We start from the raw sequence: 22,978 nt of genomic DNA, 5'->3' as shown, positions 1-22,978 counted from the left end.
CACCATGATGAAAAAAATCTTCAGCCGAAGATCGAAGGGATACATTGTATTAAAATTAAAACAAATAGATGTCTAAGAATTTTAGGCGTCAAATACAATGAAGCCTCCGTCATACTGCGACCATTCTCGTATGTCATCAATGAGCTTCAGTTCACGCGCCGCATCATGAAAAGTAGCTACATAGTAAATTGCCATCAACAGTTCGCAAAGATTCAAAGGATGTAGCTCCAGCCACCTTTATAAGAATCAGCCGTAAATGATACAGTTCTATATTTCTAGGAGAAATTGAAGGTATTCATCCAATGATGTTTCCGCCTCCCCGCTGTCGCCTCGTCCACTTTTTACCAGCTGTAAAGACATAGTTATTTGGTACATCTTGATAGAGAATAGAGCGTCCCTCAATATCTTGAAGATTAAATTGGAACCACGCTGTTAAATAGGTGTTCGCCCAGAGGGGAGGGAGGAACAGGTTTATTTTGTAGAGACAAAATAAACAGATTGGCTGTCGGGTAAATGTAAAGCCAGAAGTAAAATTGAGTGAGATTGATCATGTATAGATAAATAAATACTATCCAAAGAGGAACAAATTTTAACATTAATATGAGCATCATATTTTTTGCTAAGGAATGCATTATATGGAACAACAAATCGATTGTCGATACGTATATCCCGAATAACGTGATTTTCAGAAAAATTATCACGTCTCCTGTAATCTGGGTAGCCTGCGGAATTATTATCAGTAGCATCTTTAAATGATTTGGGGAATTTTTTAGAGCACTTATCGTCTACCATGCAGACTGACCTTGGATTAAGTACGCCACATGGTCCATGAATGTTATTTTTTTAAATAATACGGTACAAAGCCGAATTCTTCGGATGGGGTAGTTCTGCATATACGGCATTATCAATATCAGAAGCTGTATACAGCTTATCTTCGCTGCAAAGTGTAAACACACCATGTAGATGAGGTAGTCCTCTTTTTTGCTGTTCAATTGTATACACCCAACAAATTACCTTTCCAAAAACATGTTTCTCAGTCATATCATGAATAAATTCCTTGACTTTTAGATGGAAAACCTTGGCTACTATATCAGGCCTGTCCGCGGCCGATTGATAATGTTCCAATTCGGTTGGTATTTCTGGCCATTTGGGATTGCATGTAAAAGTTATGACGACGACAGGACGACCAAATTTACGTACCATAGCCATTGAAACTTGATAAAGTTTATTCACATGGCGTGGTCCACCAGTAAATGAAGATGGAAGAATGACTGTATTACCTGCACATACTCCTCTATCAGTGGCTAAATTTCTTACATGGTTTTGCAAACCTTGATAGCATTCCACTCTGAGGTGTCGTTGGTTTTTCCTAATGTAATCTAGGCGACCAGATTCATAAATAATGATAATAGATAAATAATGTAAGCATGAATTAAATACTGTTGAAAAAGTTTACCCGCATAATGGATTGGATTAAATATGTTTCTTCGCACTGCTAATTTACTTGCATAAAACTACATAGCAGTTACAGTATGACATTGAGCAGTACAGAAATCAGCATGATGCTTAAAGCCGGGGGTCCAACCACATTCACCTGATGGAAATAGTAGTGGGAAAACCATAGGATCTAAATGCTTTGATAAAGTTGCCATCCTTTGAAGTCCTTAACATTTTTAGGTTAAACAGCGATATCTATACCCGATGGCAAATTCCCGTCTCTGCTACGTATACCATGGCGATATCGTGAGAACTGGTTGGAGCATTTTACCTCTGATGAACGTGTAAATAATAGACGTATATCTCTCACCTGCCCACCCTCAGCCGCAATGCGTATTTCTTCTTCCTCGACAGATTCTTTTAGTTTCTTATACTGATGAGGGTTTATTTGGCGTAGTTCACTATCAATTATTTGCATTATATTTTTATAGCAATCGGCATTAGATGGATGACTCATACGCACTCTAACAGCCTCATCAGGATCGTATAGATAAAGCTGAGCATAGGAAGGTATTTCACCTGCAACTTGTATACTTCTGGAAGTGAGATGATAAACCTAACCAGAAATTTTTAAACAATATGGACCATTACCTGGGACATTAGCTATTTGCGCTTCAAATGAGGCAAATCTATTAGCACTCTTGTATTGACAAATAAAATTCCTAAAGTTTTTAGATTGACTACAATCTCCTGTCAATAATTCGGTGCTGGATAATAAGCTAAAATTTGTGGTATTATTTTTCCAGTATGACAGCAAGAATGTAACAGTTTACCTTTTTATATGACACTCTTTTGATATGACGCCGAAATAATTCTGTTCTAGAAGCACATAATTAGGATTATTGAGCACACTTCAAGAATACACTACTATCGCTTCGCTTGGTAAATTTCCCTCTCATTCGAACATTCCGAAATTCGACCAATTCTGGTAAAATATTGTCCACATTCCTTTTAGCCATAGTAATTAAATTGAAATAATAATCTGAAAACAAAATATTTCTTTTTAGCGATTCACAGGTAGTTTGTAAACAAATTTCTTGGTTATCACGTCAATAATTCTATAATTATCACATATGACACATATCAAACATTGACAGCGCATAGTGGCGCATGGGGTCGGTGTTGTAATATCAAAAAATAATTAATTACGTATTTAAGTATCGAGTGGAACTGGTTATTTTAGCAGCCGGCTTTTTAATGGTGGATTTAAATATATTATATTTATAATTATATATTTGTATATGTATATATCTAAACATTGTACATTGCTTGACACTAACTGGCTATAAAGACTTTTTGCATTGATTGGAAATCGATATACGCTGGCAGCACTGAACAATGTGTCTTTCGCGTGAATAATGATAAACGTCAAATTTCAATACGTAATTGTGGATAATTTTTACTGTAATGTAATTAATCCAATGGATTGTGAACTTTCTAAAACATATTTTCTTCGATATTATCCAAAAATTATATGAGCATCGTGTCTTAATATTCAAATCGTGTCATAATTTTCAAATCGTGTTAATTTTCAAGTTAGCGGAATTTAACCGAAACAGACAATTTAAATTTGACCAATCAGAGGGCCTACACCGTCCAGACGTTGGAGTATTAATACTATCAGATACCAAGAATATACACATTTTTGGCTTGTAGCTTCCTCTTAACTAGCCATGTGTCAGCTGATTCTATTTTCGAAATAACTTTAACTGTTTTTTGAAAAGTGTTGTTTATGTAAATTGTACTGTCTTACCAGATAATGTGTTTATATATTTATAAAAATAGTATATAATCTACCTAAGTAGTTTCCCTAGAATAGCTACATATACAGGGTTTTCCAATAAGAGGTGTTATTTTGAATAGTCTGCTATTTCGATAGATGTTACTTTTAAAGCTGTCATTTTTTGACATTTGACAAGTAGAAACTAAGCCATTAATAAAAATGGAACGATACACGTTTCAACAACGCATTGAAATTATTAAAATTCACTTGAGTGAATCAAATGCAAATCATCTTGAGTGATGAGGCCCATTTCCACCTCGGTGGCTTCGTCAACAAGCAACATTGTCGCATTTGGGGCTCGGAAAACCCAAGAGTTATTGTTGAAAAGCCTCTCTATCCTCAACGTGTGACTGTTTGGTGCGGTTTATGGTCCAGCGGAGTCATTGGACCTTACTTTTTCGAAAATGGGGCTGGAGCAACAGTTACGGTGAATGGATTGCGCTATTGAGAGATGATTAATGATTTTTTATGGCCGGAATTGGATGGTATTGATCTGGACAACGTTTACTTTCAACAACGTTTACTTTCAACAAGGCGACACTACATGCCACACAAGCAACGAAACCATTGATCTTTTACGATTGAATATCAAAATAACACCTCTTATTAGAAAACCCTGTATTTAGAGAAACAATTTTTTTTTATTGTGTCTATCGGCAATGGTAGAGCACAAGAGGTTAATTTGTGAATATGTTGCTTTGTATAAAATATTATAGGCATTTGTTATTCTGTGATATAAAATGGAGTTTAACCATTGACCTTTTCAATGCAATCTCAAGCAGCACGTTTTGACATTATGTATGTGTTTTCCTGAAACTTCATGGATAATATATGCAACATCCGTGTAAGAGGATAGCCGCCGATGATAATCAAACAGTATAAACATCGACCTAGAGCCATTGAAAGATTTTGGTTCAATAGCTTCATCAGAAGGATTAGTCACATTATGGGACAGTTGCTTCACAGAACTGATATAATAACAGAACTTGAAAATGAACTTTGAAATTTAATGAACAGTTCAAACAGCTGGCCCTTAATGAGTTGGTGAAAGAAGGTAGGACTCACCCATCTTCCTTCATGACCGAAGTGTCGCCGCAGTCGCACGCTCCCCCCGCCTGCGAGAGGAACATGTTGAAGTCGTGCGTGGAGTGGTCACCGCGCCGGAAGCAGTCACGGCAGATGCTCATGCACGGGGAGATCCCGCACGTGCGGCAGCGGTACGCCACCACGTGCGGGATCCACACCAGCCCGCACTTGGCATGGTTGTCGTAGCTCCGCACTGGAACAACCAAACAACACAACTGTTGAAATAAAGTGCCAAAATAACTGGATAAAATTACAATAAACAGTTAAGAACAAAATAAACTATGAAAAACGAGATAATGTGCCCATAAAACAATACCAGGTAAATAACGAGAATATGAGTAGAAAGTTGACAAATCATTAATGACCATGTCATTTAATAGGTATATTGTATTTATTTTTAATTCAAATTAAATAAATAAGTTTGTATACACCACTATTTAATCACAAGAATCGACATGTTTAACAAAAAATGGTTTCTTCGTCAGGATAAACATATAATAAAAATTAACAAATTATATTTATTGACGCCCTTTTTAGGGGCTTTTACATATGAATAGTAATTATACATAAGTATTATGCATAGTTATTAAGCATAGTTAATAATTATACATAGTTATTACACAACTGAACTGCCTCAGTAACAACATTTTGTCTTTGTTTAGTGATAAATTGAAACCGTCCACAGACTCGGTACCGTTTTTCTAAGTTTTTTTTCTACGCATAAATGTTAAAATACGATATAATATATTTTACACTTACATATACCTCAAATTTGTAATCTTTTCCGTAATATATTTGTGTATAACCGTTTTATACTATGTAAAACATTCATTTATGTCTTTCAGACGATATACTGCATAAGTTAGGTACATGTATAATGTTATACATGGTTTCCGGAAACTAGTGGTATTAGTGGAAAACTGGTAAAAACTACATAACGTCAACCCAGAAATTCTTGTTTTGTTAATCTAAGCATTTCGTTTTTTTGGCATTTAAAGGGTTAAAAATAACTTTTGGAGCCGGGTCTATTTTAACGCCGATATGATATCAACCCCTAGCAACCGACCTTTTAAACGCCAATATGATATTAGCCCCTAACAACTGACTTTTTAAACGCCAATATGATATTAACCCCTAGCAACCGACTTTTTAAACGCCAATATGATATTAACCCCTAGCAGTTGACTGTTTAAACGCCAATATGATATAAACTCCTAACAACCGACTTTTTAAACGCCAATATGTTATTAAGCCCTAGCAGCCGAATTTTTAAACGCCAATATGATATTAACCCCTAGCAACCGACTTATTAAACGCCAATATGATATTAACCCCTAGCAACCGACTTTTTAAATGCCAATATGATATTAACCCCTAGCTACTGAATTTTTTCAAATTTAACGTAAAAAATTCCGAATTCGAACTCGATTTTATGAAAACGAAAACACACATTAAAAATAAAGTTTTACCACAAAATCGACTTCAATCTACTCCATTCACCAGTTTCCAACTATTTTCCGGACGCCATGTATAATCCGCGCATCGCGCTAATCGACTTGACCTTGAGTGACCCCTGACGAATCTATCTCGAATTTTGACATCCCGAAACTTACTTTATTATTACTACTTTATTGGATGGCATCAATAATTGAACAGTCACTCATTTGGCTTCTCATTCTCATATAATCGCAGAGAGCGCTATAAGTCAAGACAAAGAAGACGAAAACCAGGAAGCAATCTAGTCATTTAAAAAACGTGTTTTCATTCAGGTCGAGTTTCAGGTATCGTCAAATTCCACAATATCAGAAATTCTGTTTATATGTAAACTTTTTAACTGCAAAACCACTAGGAAAAAAGAGCTTTGGCGTCATGATATTTTTAAACAAACTATTTTTATCTGGCTACGTCACTTCCATCATGAACTTTATTTAGACTACTAGAATTGAAAAAAAATGTGTTCAGTTTTGCGACTCACTAAAAACACGCGAACGGTGAACTGTGCCGTCATGAAATTTGCATAAATGTATCTGTCTGAAATTTCCAGGTCAACGCAACTATTTTCACACTATGTATAATGCCATTTCCATCATGAGCTAAGGCGCTGTGAAATATCCCATAATATAAATGCCTAAAAATAAGGATTTTGTTATTTGTTCCAAAATGTTTTGGGTGTTAAAATTCGGGCGAAACCGAATAGTAACTAAGTATTTTTTCTTGTACCATAAATTTCATAATACTTTTACTGGATAGATTTGGTTCAATCGAGGATTTAACGCGAACACTAGGATTGCAGACAGCAGTGCAAAAACCATCGTATTTATTCTATTTTGGAGACTATAAAAATATATTATAATGGCGAACGTGACTTGCCAAAACGGGAGAATCTATTTAGTCATTGCCTAAAACGTGTTTAAATCACGAAATATCGGATCGAACGAACATTCTTCTAGAAATCTAGAGAATCAGGACAAATTAATGGCGAATGCTTCTAATTCTACATTATGTTACGATAAATCGTGAGAGAATTACAAAAATATTAATATTACGTATTAGTTTCATGTCAATTCTAATATCTCATAGGTATAATGACTTTAAATATTGTGGTATGATGAAGTATAATGACTTTAAATATTGTGGTATGATGAAGTATAATGACTTTAAATATTGTGGTATGATGAAGTATAATGACTTTAAATGTTGCGGTATGATGAAGTATAATGACTTTAAATATTGTGGTATGATGAAGTATAATGACTTTAAATATTGTGGTATGATGAAGTATAATGACTTTAAATATTGTGGTATGATGAAGTATAATGACTTTAAATATTGTGGTATGATGAAGTATAATGACTTTAAATGTTGCGGTATGATGAAGTATAATGACTTTAAATATTGTGGTATAATGACTTTAAATATTGTGGTATGATGAAGTATAATGACTTTAAATATTGTGGTATGATGAAGTATAATGACTTTAAATGTTGCGGTATGAAGTATAATGACTTTAAATGTTGCGGTATGATGAAGTATAATGACTTTAAATGTTGCGGTATGATGAAGTATAATGACTTCAAATGTTGTGGTGTGATGAGGCATAATGACTTTAAATGTTGTGGTATTGCGATCATTCATACGAAAACCACTGCATATTATAAAAAAATAATATTATTATTAATTTATTAACTTTAACGTGAAATTAGAATTGCGTAAGTAATAATGAGCCTTCATGAGTGTATAAAACAGCAAAGGATAGTAAATATAAGTTAAGAACATGTGTTAATAACTACGCAAAATGAGATCCTTTTTAATTAATACAATATTGGAATGGCAAAAAATATGTATTAAAAATGTATGTAACTAACTTAAGATAGATTGTAAATGCTTATGGGTAAGTACATATTATATAAATAAATAAAGTATATTTCAAGTTGAAAAGATGTCCAAATGAGAATTGTGTAAGTGATAAACAGCTCTTATGAGCGTGCAAAAAAGCAAATAACAGAAAATAGAAGTTAAGTCATTGTATTATTTATAACAATGTAGGTAATTATTATTTTTAATCACAAAATAATTATTATTTATAAACAAAAAAAAACAATAATTATTTATAATGTTGTTTATAACAAAGTAGGTAATCATTATATGTTGTTTATAACAAAGTAGGTAATTCGTAAGGGAATTTAATGATAAACGAATAATGAAAATGTTCATCAGTGTGCAATATTATAGTGTAAATATCACAAATCGATTATCGATCAATATACAGAAAAAAGAGACATGCTTAAAACGCACATTTTATGTTAGAAATGCTTTGTAACAATGATAAGTAAGTATTTCAGTTAACGGAAACGGAAAATAATGCCACTTTACTAACAACCTAATAACCTATTTTAGGACGATAGGTTCATATTATGGTTTAAATAAGAGAAGAAAAAACTAACATTAAAACGTTGACATCTCAATAACAATGCCGCCAAGTTAACAATCATTTTAATTTTATGGAAATAACTATTAAAATTCATTATTTCCCATTTCCGGAAACTGAATTAATTACTTCTCATTATTATCTAACTACTACAAAGTTGTTAAAATAAAATGTGCGTACGTAAGCGTGTCGCTATTTTCTGTATATTTACCCGATTATTTATACATATAGCGTCGTTTGCTGAAAAATCACATTAAGGCGGTGGTGTCCATCAAAATGCACAATATTAAAAGACACGAATAAAATGATTACATACCCACTTACAAGAAATCAATTCAATTTAGAAAAAATGTAATGACTACTTTTGTATCAACCCAATATTTCTTTAACAGAAAATTTTATGAATATTTATAGAAATGTAGTGGTACGCCACTACTTGACTCGAACGTTATTCTAGAAGTTTCCAAACAAGCTTCTTGGATTTTCTTTTATTTTTTTATTTGTTTCTGTAGCAACTGGAATGTTCGAGAATGTTTTATTTTCCACCTAGATAAGCGACAACGTGAACGAAATGGTCAGTACAGTACCAGCAACCGCGACATCGATATTGAATTATTTTGCCTGCGTGACGCGCTTCGGAACATTCTCGAACCTTCCTTTCGTAAATCATTTTGCTGTAGTTTCTACGTTTAATTATTGTTTTCGGATGTATTATTAAAAACTGCTTCAGCCAAATTTCGTAGTAATTTATTAATAAAAAGAATACCGAACATAACTACAGAAATTGCTACATATACGACATGTTGTTTTGGGCGTAATAAATTAACAAGACAATGTTCAAGGTAAATTATCTCCCATTGAATCCCAAGAAAACGCCGTTATTAAAATGAAATTAACATTTTCCCAAACATGTTATTAATAATAATTAAAATACTGGCAAACCAAACTTCAATAATGAAACATAAGGTTTCGGAACTTATGAATGTTTATCGAAATTGCTACATATACGACAAGTTGTTTTAGGGGTAATAAATTAACAAGACAACATTCGAGGTGAATTATCTCCCATTGAATCCCATGAAAACACTGTTATTAAAATGAAATTAACATTTTCCCAAACATGTCATCAATAAGAATTAAAATGCTGGAATGCCAAACTTCAATAATAAAAATAAGGTTTCGGAAACAAAGGGTTTCTGGAATCCCACTGAACCCTGGATGACAGCACTCGTCTCAAGTGCGAATTACAATTATATAAATGAGAAAATCGTCAAAGAAACTTAAAAAAACAACTAGGCAAAGAATTTATAAGACCCCAAATAGGTACCTAACACATATTACACATTAGTTTCGTGAAAATTCTCCCAAGGAAAATAGACATTAGTGGCAGAAAAGGCATATGCACTATATCCACTAACGACCAAAAAAGGGTCAAATATGCATTATGCATATAATCCGATGTCTAATAGGCAACAGTGAATTAAGTGAGAATATGTTAATCCCCTAGTATACGCATTGGGCCAACGTTGGCGCCATTGTGTGAACCCTGTTGGTGGGTTGGCGCCAAGATCCTTTGATGTGTGCACAAAAACCGACGATAATCGGGTTGGCCGGTCGACGTTGGCGGCCAACGCATGCAACGAGCAATATACGCCAAGTGGTCCATACATGTTGGGTGATACACCAGCGCATTGGCCCAACGTGTACTAGGGGCATAAAGTGCTTTGTCACGGGACATTGAATAGCAAACATTAAAAGGTAGCTTAGTGAGCTTCCACTGCCGCAGGAGTCACGGTGCAAGGAACACCATCAAGCATGCCTTGTGGTTACTACTGAGGGTAAATGAGATAGGTTAAGGGAAGCTAAACGATTAGGAAATTATGACTAACGAGGATAATATTATATATTATAATACTAGCTGTACCCCGCCACGCGTTTCTGTGGCTCTGTCTGTGCAGATAGATAAACAATAGCCCATGTTGCTTTTACATCCTACAGATGACGCTGTTTAAAAAAAAACATGTTTGTCCAACAAATGGCGCTGTTTTTAAAAAAAAACATGTTTTTACCTATCACAGGTGACATCTATACAGGGTGTATCGGCAAGTACCCGACAAACTTTAACCAGCTATTCCTCAGCACATTTGGAGTAAAAAAAATTATGGGCGCTTTGTTGTCCGGTAACATTTTTTTTTAATAAAAAAATTATTATTCATATTTTCACCACATGTCACCAATGTTTTATCCTTTGTCAAAGTTTGAAAACTAGACTGGAAAACCTAAAAAGAGTGTACTATGCGATTGTTCAATCTATATTACAATATGGTATTATTGGTTGGGGAGGAACATATAATAAAATTTTGAATCCACTTAAAGTAGTTCAAAGATTGGTAATCAAAGTAATTTTGAAAAAACCATCAAAACTTTCTACCGAAATTCTTTTTACAATTTTCAAAGTACCTACAGTAAAATCCCAAAATTTAACACTTAGCTCATTCAAAATACCTATTTTTATCTAGGCATAATTTATTCTAATAACCTTCCATTAAATTTAAAAAATATCGAAAATATTCAGGAATTTCACCTTAAATTAAAAAATTACCTTAAACTATTATAAGTCCAAAATACGTTTACTACTTACATCTAGAAGTAATATTGTTTAAATCTTGTGTTGTTTCTTTATAAATTATTTACCTTAATACTAACATGTACATAATTGAACTAGAATTCCCTCACCAAACACAAGAGCATTGTCTCTTTATGATCCTGTATACTTATCTATGTAAAAATATATTTTTTCAAATATTAAATAAAAAAATTTAAAAAAATAAAAATTTAAAAAAATATATATATGTCTATCATCAAAGGGGTCATTGCATCTCATAGATACTTCACATACCGGTTTAGTACCTGACGTCACTATCGCTACATTAAATAAACTTATAATTTGATCATTTAAATCTCTTCTGCAGAATAGTGGAGAAATAAAGATACCAAGAGACCAGAATAAGATATAGGTAGCAGATGTTCTGTCTTGAACAAGACTTAACTATACGGAAGCACGCCCGCCGCTAATGCGGTAAGTCTAACGACAATTCATTGTACTACTCAGTTCAGCCATTTATATTCCATTCAATTACACGCCAACAATTATCATTATTGTATCCAAGGGAACTACCAAGTACTCGGCAACAACTACAAATACTAATAACAAAGAAATTTCAAATACTATTTTATTTAATTCAGCCGAAAACAAAGGTAAATTCAACGAGAAGTTGCGATAACAATAAATTATTATTATTTTGGCTCTTTGTCGGGTATTTCATTTTAAAAGTACATTAATTTTCATTATATTTGTAGTTGAATAGCTCGGGGCATGAACGTTGGATGTCCAACTTTGGCAGACCTAATGCAGAGCTGATTGCTCTATAATCGTAAACCGTTGATAAATAATGCACTAGGAGCGCTATCATTACATACACTGAATATTATATGTACGAGAAGAGTGTAAGACGCTTTCAGTATTGCCCTGGCGGCAGATCATCATTTTTTTTTTAAAGAAAGACAAACATTTTCGGATTACGAATAACTCGACAATATTTGAAAATCTTCTACTACCATCACAGTAAGCGGAAAATGTTGCTTGTGTTGTGATGGAGGACTTAGCCAGCCGAGGAATTGAACACGGGACGCCTGGGTGGGACCCAAACGGGATGCCAACTCAGCCACTGACCGGTTAAAACATTGCTTAAATTATCAATCTTATAAATTAAAATCGGAACATTGCTTGAAGTGCTACATATGTTTAATGAATAGATCTGAGCAGCCTTACACAACATTTAACCTTTACTACCCTGCCTCCATCCTTCAGTTTCACTATATTTCCCAAGGTGACCGGATAATTCATCAAAATGACAATTCATCACACCTTTTATAAGTGATGAAACAAAAACTAGGTTAAATAGGTTTGGTATATAGATTAGTTTTTCATCGCGTTTATTACCTTTACATCACATTTTAAAGGTCTTTCGAATTGTCATTGTGTTAAGTTATCATGAAAGCATTTCCCATAATGGTGTTGCCTTAATTCTAGAGGTTCCAATTCGGATTATTGTGTGTAGTATTACTAAAAAATGTGTAATATCACATTATATGAATAAAGCAAGCAAGAACGACTATAAAGAATATTGAAATAATTTTTAAAAATACAGTTATGGCCATAGGTTGTGGCCAATACAAATGTCAATTACCCAAGTGGATATTTCAAATATTTATTTAGTGTGTCGCACAAGATTCCTAAAATAATTCTTACGATAAACAACATTTAACGATAAACAACATTCCGTTAGAATACGAATGAATTTGAGAATTTTTAAATATGTCAAAGCCAAATATAATATTGAAAATTATATTTGAAATAATTGACAGCCATGTACAATGTCAACGTTTTACTTAGGAATTTTCTTGGACAGTTTTCGTTCAAAACTTCTAAAACCAAGCTCTGTACACTGCACATTGATTTCACTGAACTGCTATTGTAGTTGGTCATTTCCTAAGGGTTGAAAATAGAATTTTGGGCTAAACCAATATAAATAATAAAGTTTTTTCCAACTCTGCTCTTCTAGTGTGTACCAAAATTATCGGCCGCCAAAGCTTCAAAGATTGATTGGACAATGACCTATCTAGCATATTAAATAACACTGCCTAGAAGGCAAGGCATACAAGCTTGATTCATTAAATATAATAAATGATAAAGCTTTTTGTCAATCCTGCAATAAGTGCTCTTTAGTACTAAAAATTATTCGGCCGCCAATGCTTCAAAGATTGACCAATGACCAATCTAGCATATTCTATAACACTGCATACAAGACATACACACTTGATTGATCTTTAATAGTAATACATCGAGATAATGAATATGGCAGGCGCCCCCCAAATACAGGCACTGGTTAATTACAAATATCCACATGACCACCATACAGGGCACGTGATGCAGTCATAAACGAAACGTATAAATACATGGTGTGCGGAAACTAGTGGTAAAAGCAGGAAACTTGTGAATCTACATCAATCAAAGAATAAAAAATAAAATAAAAATTTCCATTTAAGCATTTCGATTTTTTTTCTTCGGCAACTTTAGTTGACTTTAACCCTTTAGGTTAAAACATTTCGGAGTCGGCTATATACAGGGTGTATCGGCACGTACCCGGCAAACTTTAACCAGCTTTTCCTTAGCACATTTGGAGTAAAAAATGTTATTGGCACTTTGCTGTCCGGTAACATTTTTTTTAATAAATTTTTTTTCATTCATAGTGACTGTTTTATCCTTTGTCAAAGTTTGAAAACCCATCGCGCAATATTTTATTCGAGTTTCGTTGAATAATATACGTACGTACCTACCTACATTGGCGCGCTTTTACAATCACAACGAAATGGCATGGCACTATTTTTAACTATTCTTATTTAGTGTGTATGAAAGAGCGAAGACGCTTTTTGACACACTTGCTAATAACAGCTATTGAACACGAGAAACAATGCCAATGACAGTGACGAAGTGTGGATTTTAATTTTTTTTTTGTTTTTTAATTAAAAAAAAATGTTACCGGACAGCAAAGTGCCCATAACATTTTTTACTCCAAATGTGCTAAGGAAAAGCTGGTTAAAGTTTGCCGGGTACGTGCCGATACACCCTGTATATACGCATTTAAAATAATAATAATAACCTAGCATTTATATAGCGCAGTTTAGTGTCATTTCACTTCAAGTGCGCTTTACGATAACAAACTCAAAAACGGTAAGTATTAGTGGTCATGTTCTTAAAATTACTCCTACAGTGAATATACATAACACATAATATACAGTTTATACAAAGCGATAACAATAACAACATGACAGGACAAAACAAAAAACATTAAAACTAAAACATAATATTGTTTTATATATAGATTCTTCTCAGAAATTAGAATCTTATGAGCAGACATTTAAAAAAGGCACAATAAGGAGGTAACCGAAACCAAATTGTTTGGAGATCAATGAGAACAATCTATATTGATCAATAATGTATCAATATAGATTGTTCTCAGAAATGAGAATCTTATGAGCAGACATTTAAAAAAGGCACAATAAGGAGGTAATCGAAACCAAACAATTACCGGAAGTTTGAGAATATGACTTTATATAAAATATTGAAATGAAGTTAAGATTTATGAATGGTAAGATTTTTTAAATACTTTTGTCTTTAAAGCCCGTTTAAATTCAGCAAAATTCTGGAGATTAGTAAGAGCTGAGGGAAGTCTATTCCAGCGGGCCTGTTATACTTAAAGAGCGATCATAGTAAACGGATAGATTTTTTCTAGGAAGTTCGATTAGACGATTACAAATATCTAGATCTGCTGACTTACATAGTAGTTGTCTACCGCTTAAGTTTTGTCGGACACATAGATCCGATATATAGGCTGGTGCCATTTCTTGCAATGCTTTGAAGGTCATTAAGCAGATCTCAAACTCTATTATATCAGGGCATCGAAGCCAGTGAAGGCGATCCCTTAGAAACGGGGTTATACGACAATACTCGTAGATGACAGTAAACCGTTGATAGGAATCATGTCGTGACCAATTTTGTTAAAATTTGACAAAAACAATTTTTGGACCCGATTTACTCGAAAACGAAAGATCAAATAAATAAAAATGTTACACAAAATCCCAAATAGACTTATCAGATTCCCGCTTGTACCATGAGTTTCCGGACACCACATAGGTGTCCGGTGGTTAAGTGCACAACCTTCGGGAGGTGATTCTACATGATGGTAGAAGTAAATAAGATAAGAAAAGTTAGTGCACTTTACCCCCGGACACCTTGTATATTATGCTGATAAATGCGGTATCGAAGAAGGTAAACTTACCTGGCCAAACGGGTTACCTGATAAAGGCTTTTAATTAATACGGCTTTTGAGCCAACGGTCATTAAAAAAAAGTTGACAGTATTTACGATAGAATAGATAATAGTATATGGGGACAATAAACTTTGTTCAGTTTTTATTTTTTTATTATTTTTCTTTTGAGAATGATAACGGCGACTTCCAAGGCAAAATAGTAAGCACTTCGGCTCTGGAACTAGAGTGCTAGGAGAAGATACGATGCGCAAGGAAATGGAAAATGTTGGGGACCCCACTAGGAAGGTATGGCACAATCGTTTGAATCAAATACTTGAGGTCATGTCAAAAATCGGAATAACAGAATACATAGTATAATTTTCTCATGTTAATACCGCAGTCCCAACCGCTCCCCGCGGTACAGTGCCAGTGGAACCATTGCATCCTCAAAAATTCTGACCACTGCTCTAAAAATGTATAATTTTAATATTTTCATTTATTTATTTAAAAAAAAAACCTCGGCTTATGACGTAGAAAACGCTACTGGCTGGTAAGACGGTTGTTACCGACGTAAGTCGGCGTTACGTCAACAACACCATATTAATTAACAAAAACGAACATGTCGCTTTGGCGGCAAATGAAAAATGACACAAATAAAACACGGGAAAAATACACTATTAGGGAATGTTGAGAGACGGGAGGGGGTGCGAAAGTGAAGGAGATGGGGATGAGGAAAATTGGGAAGTACCTATATCTTCAGGTCTACATATAAATTATGAATTAGACCATTATTCTAGTAAAATGTTTCGCAAAATCTCAATTACAAACCTGAAAAAAGATAATGAAAATACCTGACAAATTCGGTAGCACGTATTATAAGCAGGATGTTCAAGGATAAAAATCCTTCGGGGTGGTCAGCAGGGCCTTGAAGCCTATAGCTTTAACTTCCCTGAGAATCTGGTAATTTACCATCCAAACCCTAGTTTTCTAATAAGTCATAAATTAATAAGATATAGTCATAATATATATTTATGTAAATATTAGGAATTTGCCTAGTAACAACTTACACATTTGGTATCACATGATCTAGGCATTACGAATACATATATGTATATAACACGTTTCGGAGATTATTCCACACACGATGATTACACACAAGATGATTCCGCACATTGAAAACACAGATTTTACATCTCAATTTACAAACAAAAATCATATTATAAAAGTCATTTAATAACAAGACTCCAGAAATATTATTATGAACAATCACTATTATTTAAATGTTTTCAATCCTCGGGTATTTAAAATATAACAATCCAATTTCGAACACAGTTTACAATATGGATATAGTCATTAGGTTATTAGAATCTTTGTGTGCGGTATCGTTGTGTTCGGAAACGTAGTGTGCAGCATCGGAGTGCAGTCGTTAAATGCGGGCTCGTCGTGTGCGGAATCGTGATCGGAATAATCCGATCACCCCTAACACAGTGCGGTGAGATACAGACGTTCTGCCGCACTAGACCTGAGCTTGATATCCCTATACATATTCCACTAGCGGTCGGTCGGCCGGCGCGGTCCAGTGAACCCGAGGATTTGAATTATGATAATAAACTTCGGCCCGTCGCAGCCTGTCTGACCAGCTAACCAGTCAGTCACCCATCCGTGCTAATTCTTCACTCGCACTATAATTCTAAACTCTATATCGCGCTGTGTGACGTGCTACAGGCTAGGGGCTATGGCAGTGATTGCCAAACTAAGAAGTGGTCATCTCAGGGACATTCCCAAAGAGTTGGTGATCTCAGGAACGAAAGGACGACAATGGAGGGCTAAGGGGCGACGATTGCAATGAGAAGGCACTGGAAACTTCACATCGTGTGGCCATACCGCCCCCTGGGGGTGCTTGTTATACAGGGGCGGTGATGGCCTCAGAAGGAAGAAAGGAGGTTTTGAAGGGCAGCAAGACGACCGCGACATTAAAGTGGTAGAAAAACACCGACTATAACAAACAAATGTACGCATTATTATTTCAATAAAAAAATATTTCATATTAATCAACTAATCGTTTTAGTGTAATGTTTCTCCTGTATTTGAACTTAGAAAATCTAAAAATCTTTGTTAATACAAGGAGAAAAATGAGTATTGCTGATTTATTAAAATCCGGTTAAAATTGCAGGCCGTTTCTTGTAAAAGTTTTAGTACATTCCTAATAAATCGGAACACTTGCGTTTGTCCTGATAATATACAAGGATAAAATATGAAAATATTAGATTTGAAAACGTGATCCGACATTGCGATGGTACATTCGTGTTTAACTGAAAGTTAATTGGGAAACCTATCAATTTATTCGTTAAAGCAATAATTAAATGAAATCCCGTTTTTAACCGGATTACGAATAATTTTAATAGATTTTTAATAAATTAGCAATATTTTAAACACCGAGAAAACTTACTGATATAAAATACTGTCAATTTATTAAAAACCTTGTCAAATTATTCGTCTTCCTGTTAAGATTTTATATTTTTTATTTTTATATTAACTCCACACAGGAGGCCCTGAAGAAAATAATTTCCCTCAGGGCCTATGTCATCTTTGGGGATGCTGTGTGGGATTGGGACTGCAGGCCTATAACGAATGAATTGAAAGCGTTCCTGACAAAATATCAGTCAAAGTGAATGTTTTATGAGGACGGCGTGACACGTGTTCATACAAATATTGATATTGACATACTGATTTTGTCGCACTCTGTCATCATATTTATAAGGAAAAGAACACGTGTTCTCGATATATTCTGAATGACTAATATTTTTTAACAGGATTATTTTTCTCCGTGTATCAGTAAGTTCTCTTCGTATAGTAATATCACTACGAAGTGCCTGAAAATTTGGGCAATAAGTGATTGAAAAACTAGCTGAATAATTCCCCACATTTATATATGTGTAAAGCATGCGCAAGCGAAGTTTTTTTTTATTGAGTAAATTTTTTATTTATTTGTATTCTACTCAAGCGAAACGCTAGGAAAATCTTCAATTTATCTAAGGATATTTTTGGGTATTCATAATGTACACCAATTCGTTATAAAGATTAATCAAAATAGTTATTTAGCATTAAGCTTCGCCTTAATATAAGAAGCGATAATTCCCTAGAGGCAGGAAGTACGTATGAAAAATGTATATATAGTATATTTTAAAGGGGGTGGCGAGCCAAGTAAGTTTGAGAAACTCTGGGTTACAGTGTTGTGTTCATCATCTGCAGAAGATGGCGTGTGACTTTGACTCGTGTGCTGTCATGTCGCCGGAATCTAAACAACCGATGATAGCGAGTCGCTCACACAGCATTGGGTAATCGTAATCACCCAATCACGGTCAATTAGCGACTGGCACGATTCCGCTCCTTGGTACCGTCTACCATCGAGAAGTTGAATGTTTAGATATTAACGAGGTAAATAAACATGTAACCGATTCGACCTAACTCATCTAATTTATTGTGTCGGGAAGCATTAATAACTAGATCAAGTACTACAGATAGCTCGGATTGCTTTCAAGAAACCGAAACGTTTTAAAAATAACGGTAAGCGGCGAAAATATTCGGATTTTCGTGAACACGTGTTTCGACATAACGATGTATGTATATAAGTAATATAATATGTATAACGGTTCCATGATAAATCAACACATCGACAATTCAACACACCTTTAAAAAGTAATATAAAGTCATTAGAAACGATGAACAAAAATTTAAACCTAACCTAACCTACTTAACCCAGTTTCAATAAAGTTTTTGTTTCATAACCTTCCATGACTTTATATAACTTTTTAAAGATGTGATGAATTATCATTTTGATGATTTATCCGGTCACCATGTATAGTATACAAACTTTAACCAGCTATTCCTTAGCACATTTGGAGTCAAAAATGTTATGGGCACTTTGCTGTCCGGTAGCATTTTTTTTTCAATTAAAAACAAAAAAAATAAAAATTTCCACACTACATCACTGTCATTGGCATTGCTTTTCGTGTTCAACAGCTGTTATAAGCAAGTATGTCGAAAAGCGTCTTCGCTCTTTCGCACACACTAAATAATAATAGTTAAAAATGAGACGAATGGTGCCATGCCATTTCGTTGTGATTGTAAAAGCGCGCCAATATAGACACACGTACATTATTCAACGGAATTCGAATAAAATATTGCCAGATGGGATTCAAACTTTGACAAAGGATAAAACAGTGGTGACATGTGGTGAAAATATGAATAATAATTTTTTTATTAAAAAAAAACGTTACCGGACAGCAAAGTGCACATAAGATTTTTTACTTCAAATATGCTAAGGAATAGCTGGTTAAAGTTTGTCGGGTTAGTGCCGATACACCCTGTATAATAATAATATGTATGTCTCTTTTTTTACATTAATCCCACAAATTATTTTCCTCAGGACCTATTTCATCTTTGGGGATGCTGTGTGGAGTGTCTTTTTAAGGAGGGGAAGCTCTCGAACGGTAAAACGATTGCGGACTGGGCAGGAATTTAGGGATCAGTGTGTACAGGAGTGACATATGTATATATCCCTCCCACTGCGGCGCAAGGCGATGGGTCGAGAGACCAGTTGGAGAGGTCAGAGGGTCTCCCCAAACCTACCTCTCCCGATCTGGCATGACACGCAGGTGGTGAGTAGGCGCATCCTGAACACACTTCACCCGATGAACCCGGGCACTCCTTCTATATCACCAAACGTAGCGAACCACTTGGGGTGAACTGTGGCAGAGGTGTTGGTTATCTAATAAATGGTTACCGGGGCGGCGGTACGCAAACCCGCCTCCCAAATTGAAATCATGTCGAAATGCGAAAATATTCGGATTTTCATGAACACGTGTTCGGACATCGTTATAATATATTCGTAATTTACTAAAAGTTTATCAGAAAAACCTTCATTCATTCGTTAAGGCCTGCAATCCGTTTTTTAACCGAATTATCAATAATTTGAAGAGATTTTCATCATTCGTTCTTCATTTTCTCCGTGTAAAGAAAAAAAAACAAGTACAATGTACGTTCCAGATGTCAATAAAAGCTGTAATAAGAATTGTCATTGTACGTACTTCCATAGGCAAGAGGGAAAAAAACGAAGCCTGCTCTAACCCATAAGTAATTGCCACTCAAACCTAAAGTCTTTAATCAAATTCTATCTTTGATATAAATCATTGTAAATATAAACATGGAATGGATTAAAATCTTCACAACCGCCATGAAGTGTGTATTAATGGAGTAAAATATTTTAAACTTCACCTGGCTTACAACAGATAATATGAGATTATAATATCATTATGGAGATACAAACAAAGACGTGGACAGCAATCACGATACCATCAATAATGGAGTAGCAGCAAATTACAGCTAAATCACGACGCTCTCTTCTGCGACCCGGGGCGGGGTGACGATCAACATAACTAGATAATATATTGTGTTTCTTGGACACTATCATCTGCAGTAGCTGGCAATCAGGTGGTGGAAGAAAAGCCTGCCATTCTGCAACCTCAGTTAAACATGTAAGATAAAAACGATTTCTTTTTTCATTAAAAAGAAAGTCATATATTTGAAAATCTCCTACTTCCATCACAGTAAGCGGAAAATTTTGCTTGGGTCGTGATGGTGGACTTAGCCAGCCGAGTAATTGAACTCTCGACGCTTGGGTGGGAACCAGATGCGATGCCAACTCAGCCACTGACCGGACAAAGATCCATAATCCATATAAGTTATGCACATTCAACGATAAACCGAGCAGAAGGTGATGCATATTATAAAACGATCCTACAATTCTGGAGTGGCCAGTCACACACTTTACACTTACGTCTCAGCTGTCACCGTGAAGTCTATATCAAGGGCGTATTATATAAGGGGGGTTAGGGGGCTCAACTCCTCCCTCCCCATCGGCTTCAGCATTGCGTAGGAAAAAAAGAGAATAGTACTTACAAATTACATTCCTGGAAAGTACAACAATATTGTTTGTACCATCTATTTTAGTGGTCATCTAAGTTATGTTAAGAAAAGCTAAAAAAAAAAACTCTCTAGTAAATTTTCTAACCCCTTAGGAGAGTCAAACCCCCCTCCCCCCTACCATGTGATTGCTATAGATACGCCACTGGTCTACTATAATAATATATATGTAGGTATAATTACTGACAATTCTTAAATTTATTATTAGTTATAGTTTACTGAAAACTCAATAGCCATAACTATGCGTAATCATTGTTAACTTACCGGGTAAGCGGTAAGGGCAAACCCCAATTACCTAATTTACTTCACCTGGCTAATGCGTATACAAGATACGTAGCAGATAAGTTAGACAATTTAATTACTACTTCATTCTCCCGTCTCACATGATGTAATTATGTAAATAAAAGGCTGTTACATCCAAAGAATCAGTCAAACTTATATTTGCTATGTAAGCTAAGTGTTCTTCGTTTTAACATCTAAATATAAATAATATTTGATATCTTCATGGTATAATCTTTATCCAAGATCGGACAATAGGAACCGACTTGAATCTTGATAATATCTCAGCTGATATATTATTCTACTAATGCCAGTATAGTGGAACACCTCCAAAACGATACGTCTTCCTAAAAGTAATAATGAAATGGAAAACAGAAGCAAATAATATCTCGACTGCTTCTAATAATTGATCTGTTTTTACTCTAGTTAGTCAGACGTTCAGAATTCGATTTATTTCGTATTTCCTAAGTGCCGATAACAATAAATCACATTGACAACTACAGAAGCATTAATCAATAAAACTGTTGGTTGGATGTTAAAATAATCTAATCGAGGAATTTATCTAAGACTGATTTTCTCTGGGCGGCCACAAACAAACGTCAACATTTCATAGACGATTCACCTATTTCTATTTCCGGCAGCGATATCATCCCAAAAACAACAGTCAAACTTCTCGGTGTCCATATAGATTCAGACTTTTCATTTAAAAGTCAAATAAATAGGACTGTAAGCACCGGTTTTTTCACCTAAGACAACTCAAGTCTGTACGAAGAAATCTTCCTACATAAGCAATAAAACTACTTATCAACTCTTACGTAGTCTCACGTCTCGATTAGGTACTGCAACGGTATTTATGCCAGCCTTACAAAATATCAAACTGACAAACTTCGATCCGTATTTAATGCAGCAGCACGGCTCGTAACCGGGTTTTCAAAATATTCGCACATTTCAGAACACCTTTGTAACCTTCACTGGCTCAAGTGCCCTGAAAGAATCCAGTACAAATTGTGCTGGATGGTGTTTAAATCCATCAATGAAATGGCCCCACCCTACATCTCTGAACTATGCGTCCCGGAAAACACTGGTCTGAGGCAGTCAACTATTAGATCAGCAACATCATTAGCTATATGCAGACTGATGGAACCTAAGCGAAAGCCAAATAATAAGTTTTGAGTTTCGCGCTTTCGGAGTATCTGGGCCGAAGACTTGGAATAAACTCCCTTCGGAACTAAGATGCATAACAAACCCGACAGAATTCAGGTCCAAACTAAAAACTTACATTTTAGGCTCTCATACCCTTAAATTAAATATACGTCTGAGAGTAGCATTCTTGTATTGCCTTACACATTTCTTATTGGATTTACATTCGAAGCCTAGCTCCTCAATCTGTCTCATACCGAGGGACGAATCACGTTTAGGAAGATAAATTGTTATCAAATCCATGTACTGTTTTACAACATAAAATTTACTTTTCCTCTCCTAAACACGCTCATTAAAGAACATAAATATATATTATTAAAATAAATACCGAAATTAATAATGCCATTT

At 34.8% G+C, this 22,978-nt stretch overlaps 1 protein-coding gene across 2 annotated transcripts in view; it reads right to left on the bottom strand.

Moving 5' to 3' along the window:
* Positions 1-22,978, bottom strand: part of Ubr3 (Ubr3 ubiquitin ligase) — a 146,336-nt gene that overhangs the window by 48,001 nt on the left and 75,357 nt on the right. For both annotated transcript variants that reach the window (XM_089636807.1, XM_089636808.1), the window contains exon 2: positions 4,346-4,559. In XM_089636807.1, coding sequence (XP_089492933.1) covers positions 4,346-4,559 — 214 coding nt within the window. The remainder of the gene's footprint in view (positions 1-4,345; positions 4,560-22,978) is intronic.

Source organism: Hesperophylax consimilis, chromosome 10 (assembly GCF_061612785.1).
Source record: "Hesperophylax consimilis isolate HC1 chromosome 10, BYU_Hcon_1.0, whole genome shotgun sequence".
NCBI classification, from domain to species: Eukaryota; Metazoa; Arthropoda; class Insecta; order Trichoptera; family Limnephilidae; genus Hesperophylax; species Hesperophylax consimilis.
This window is presented reverse-complemented; position numbering and strand designations above follow the sequence as displayed.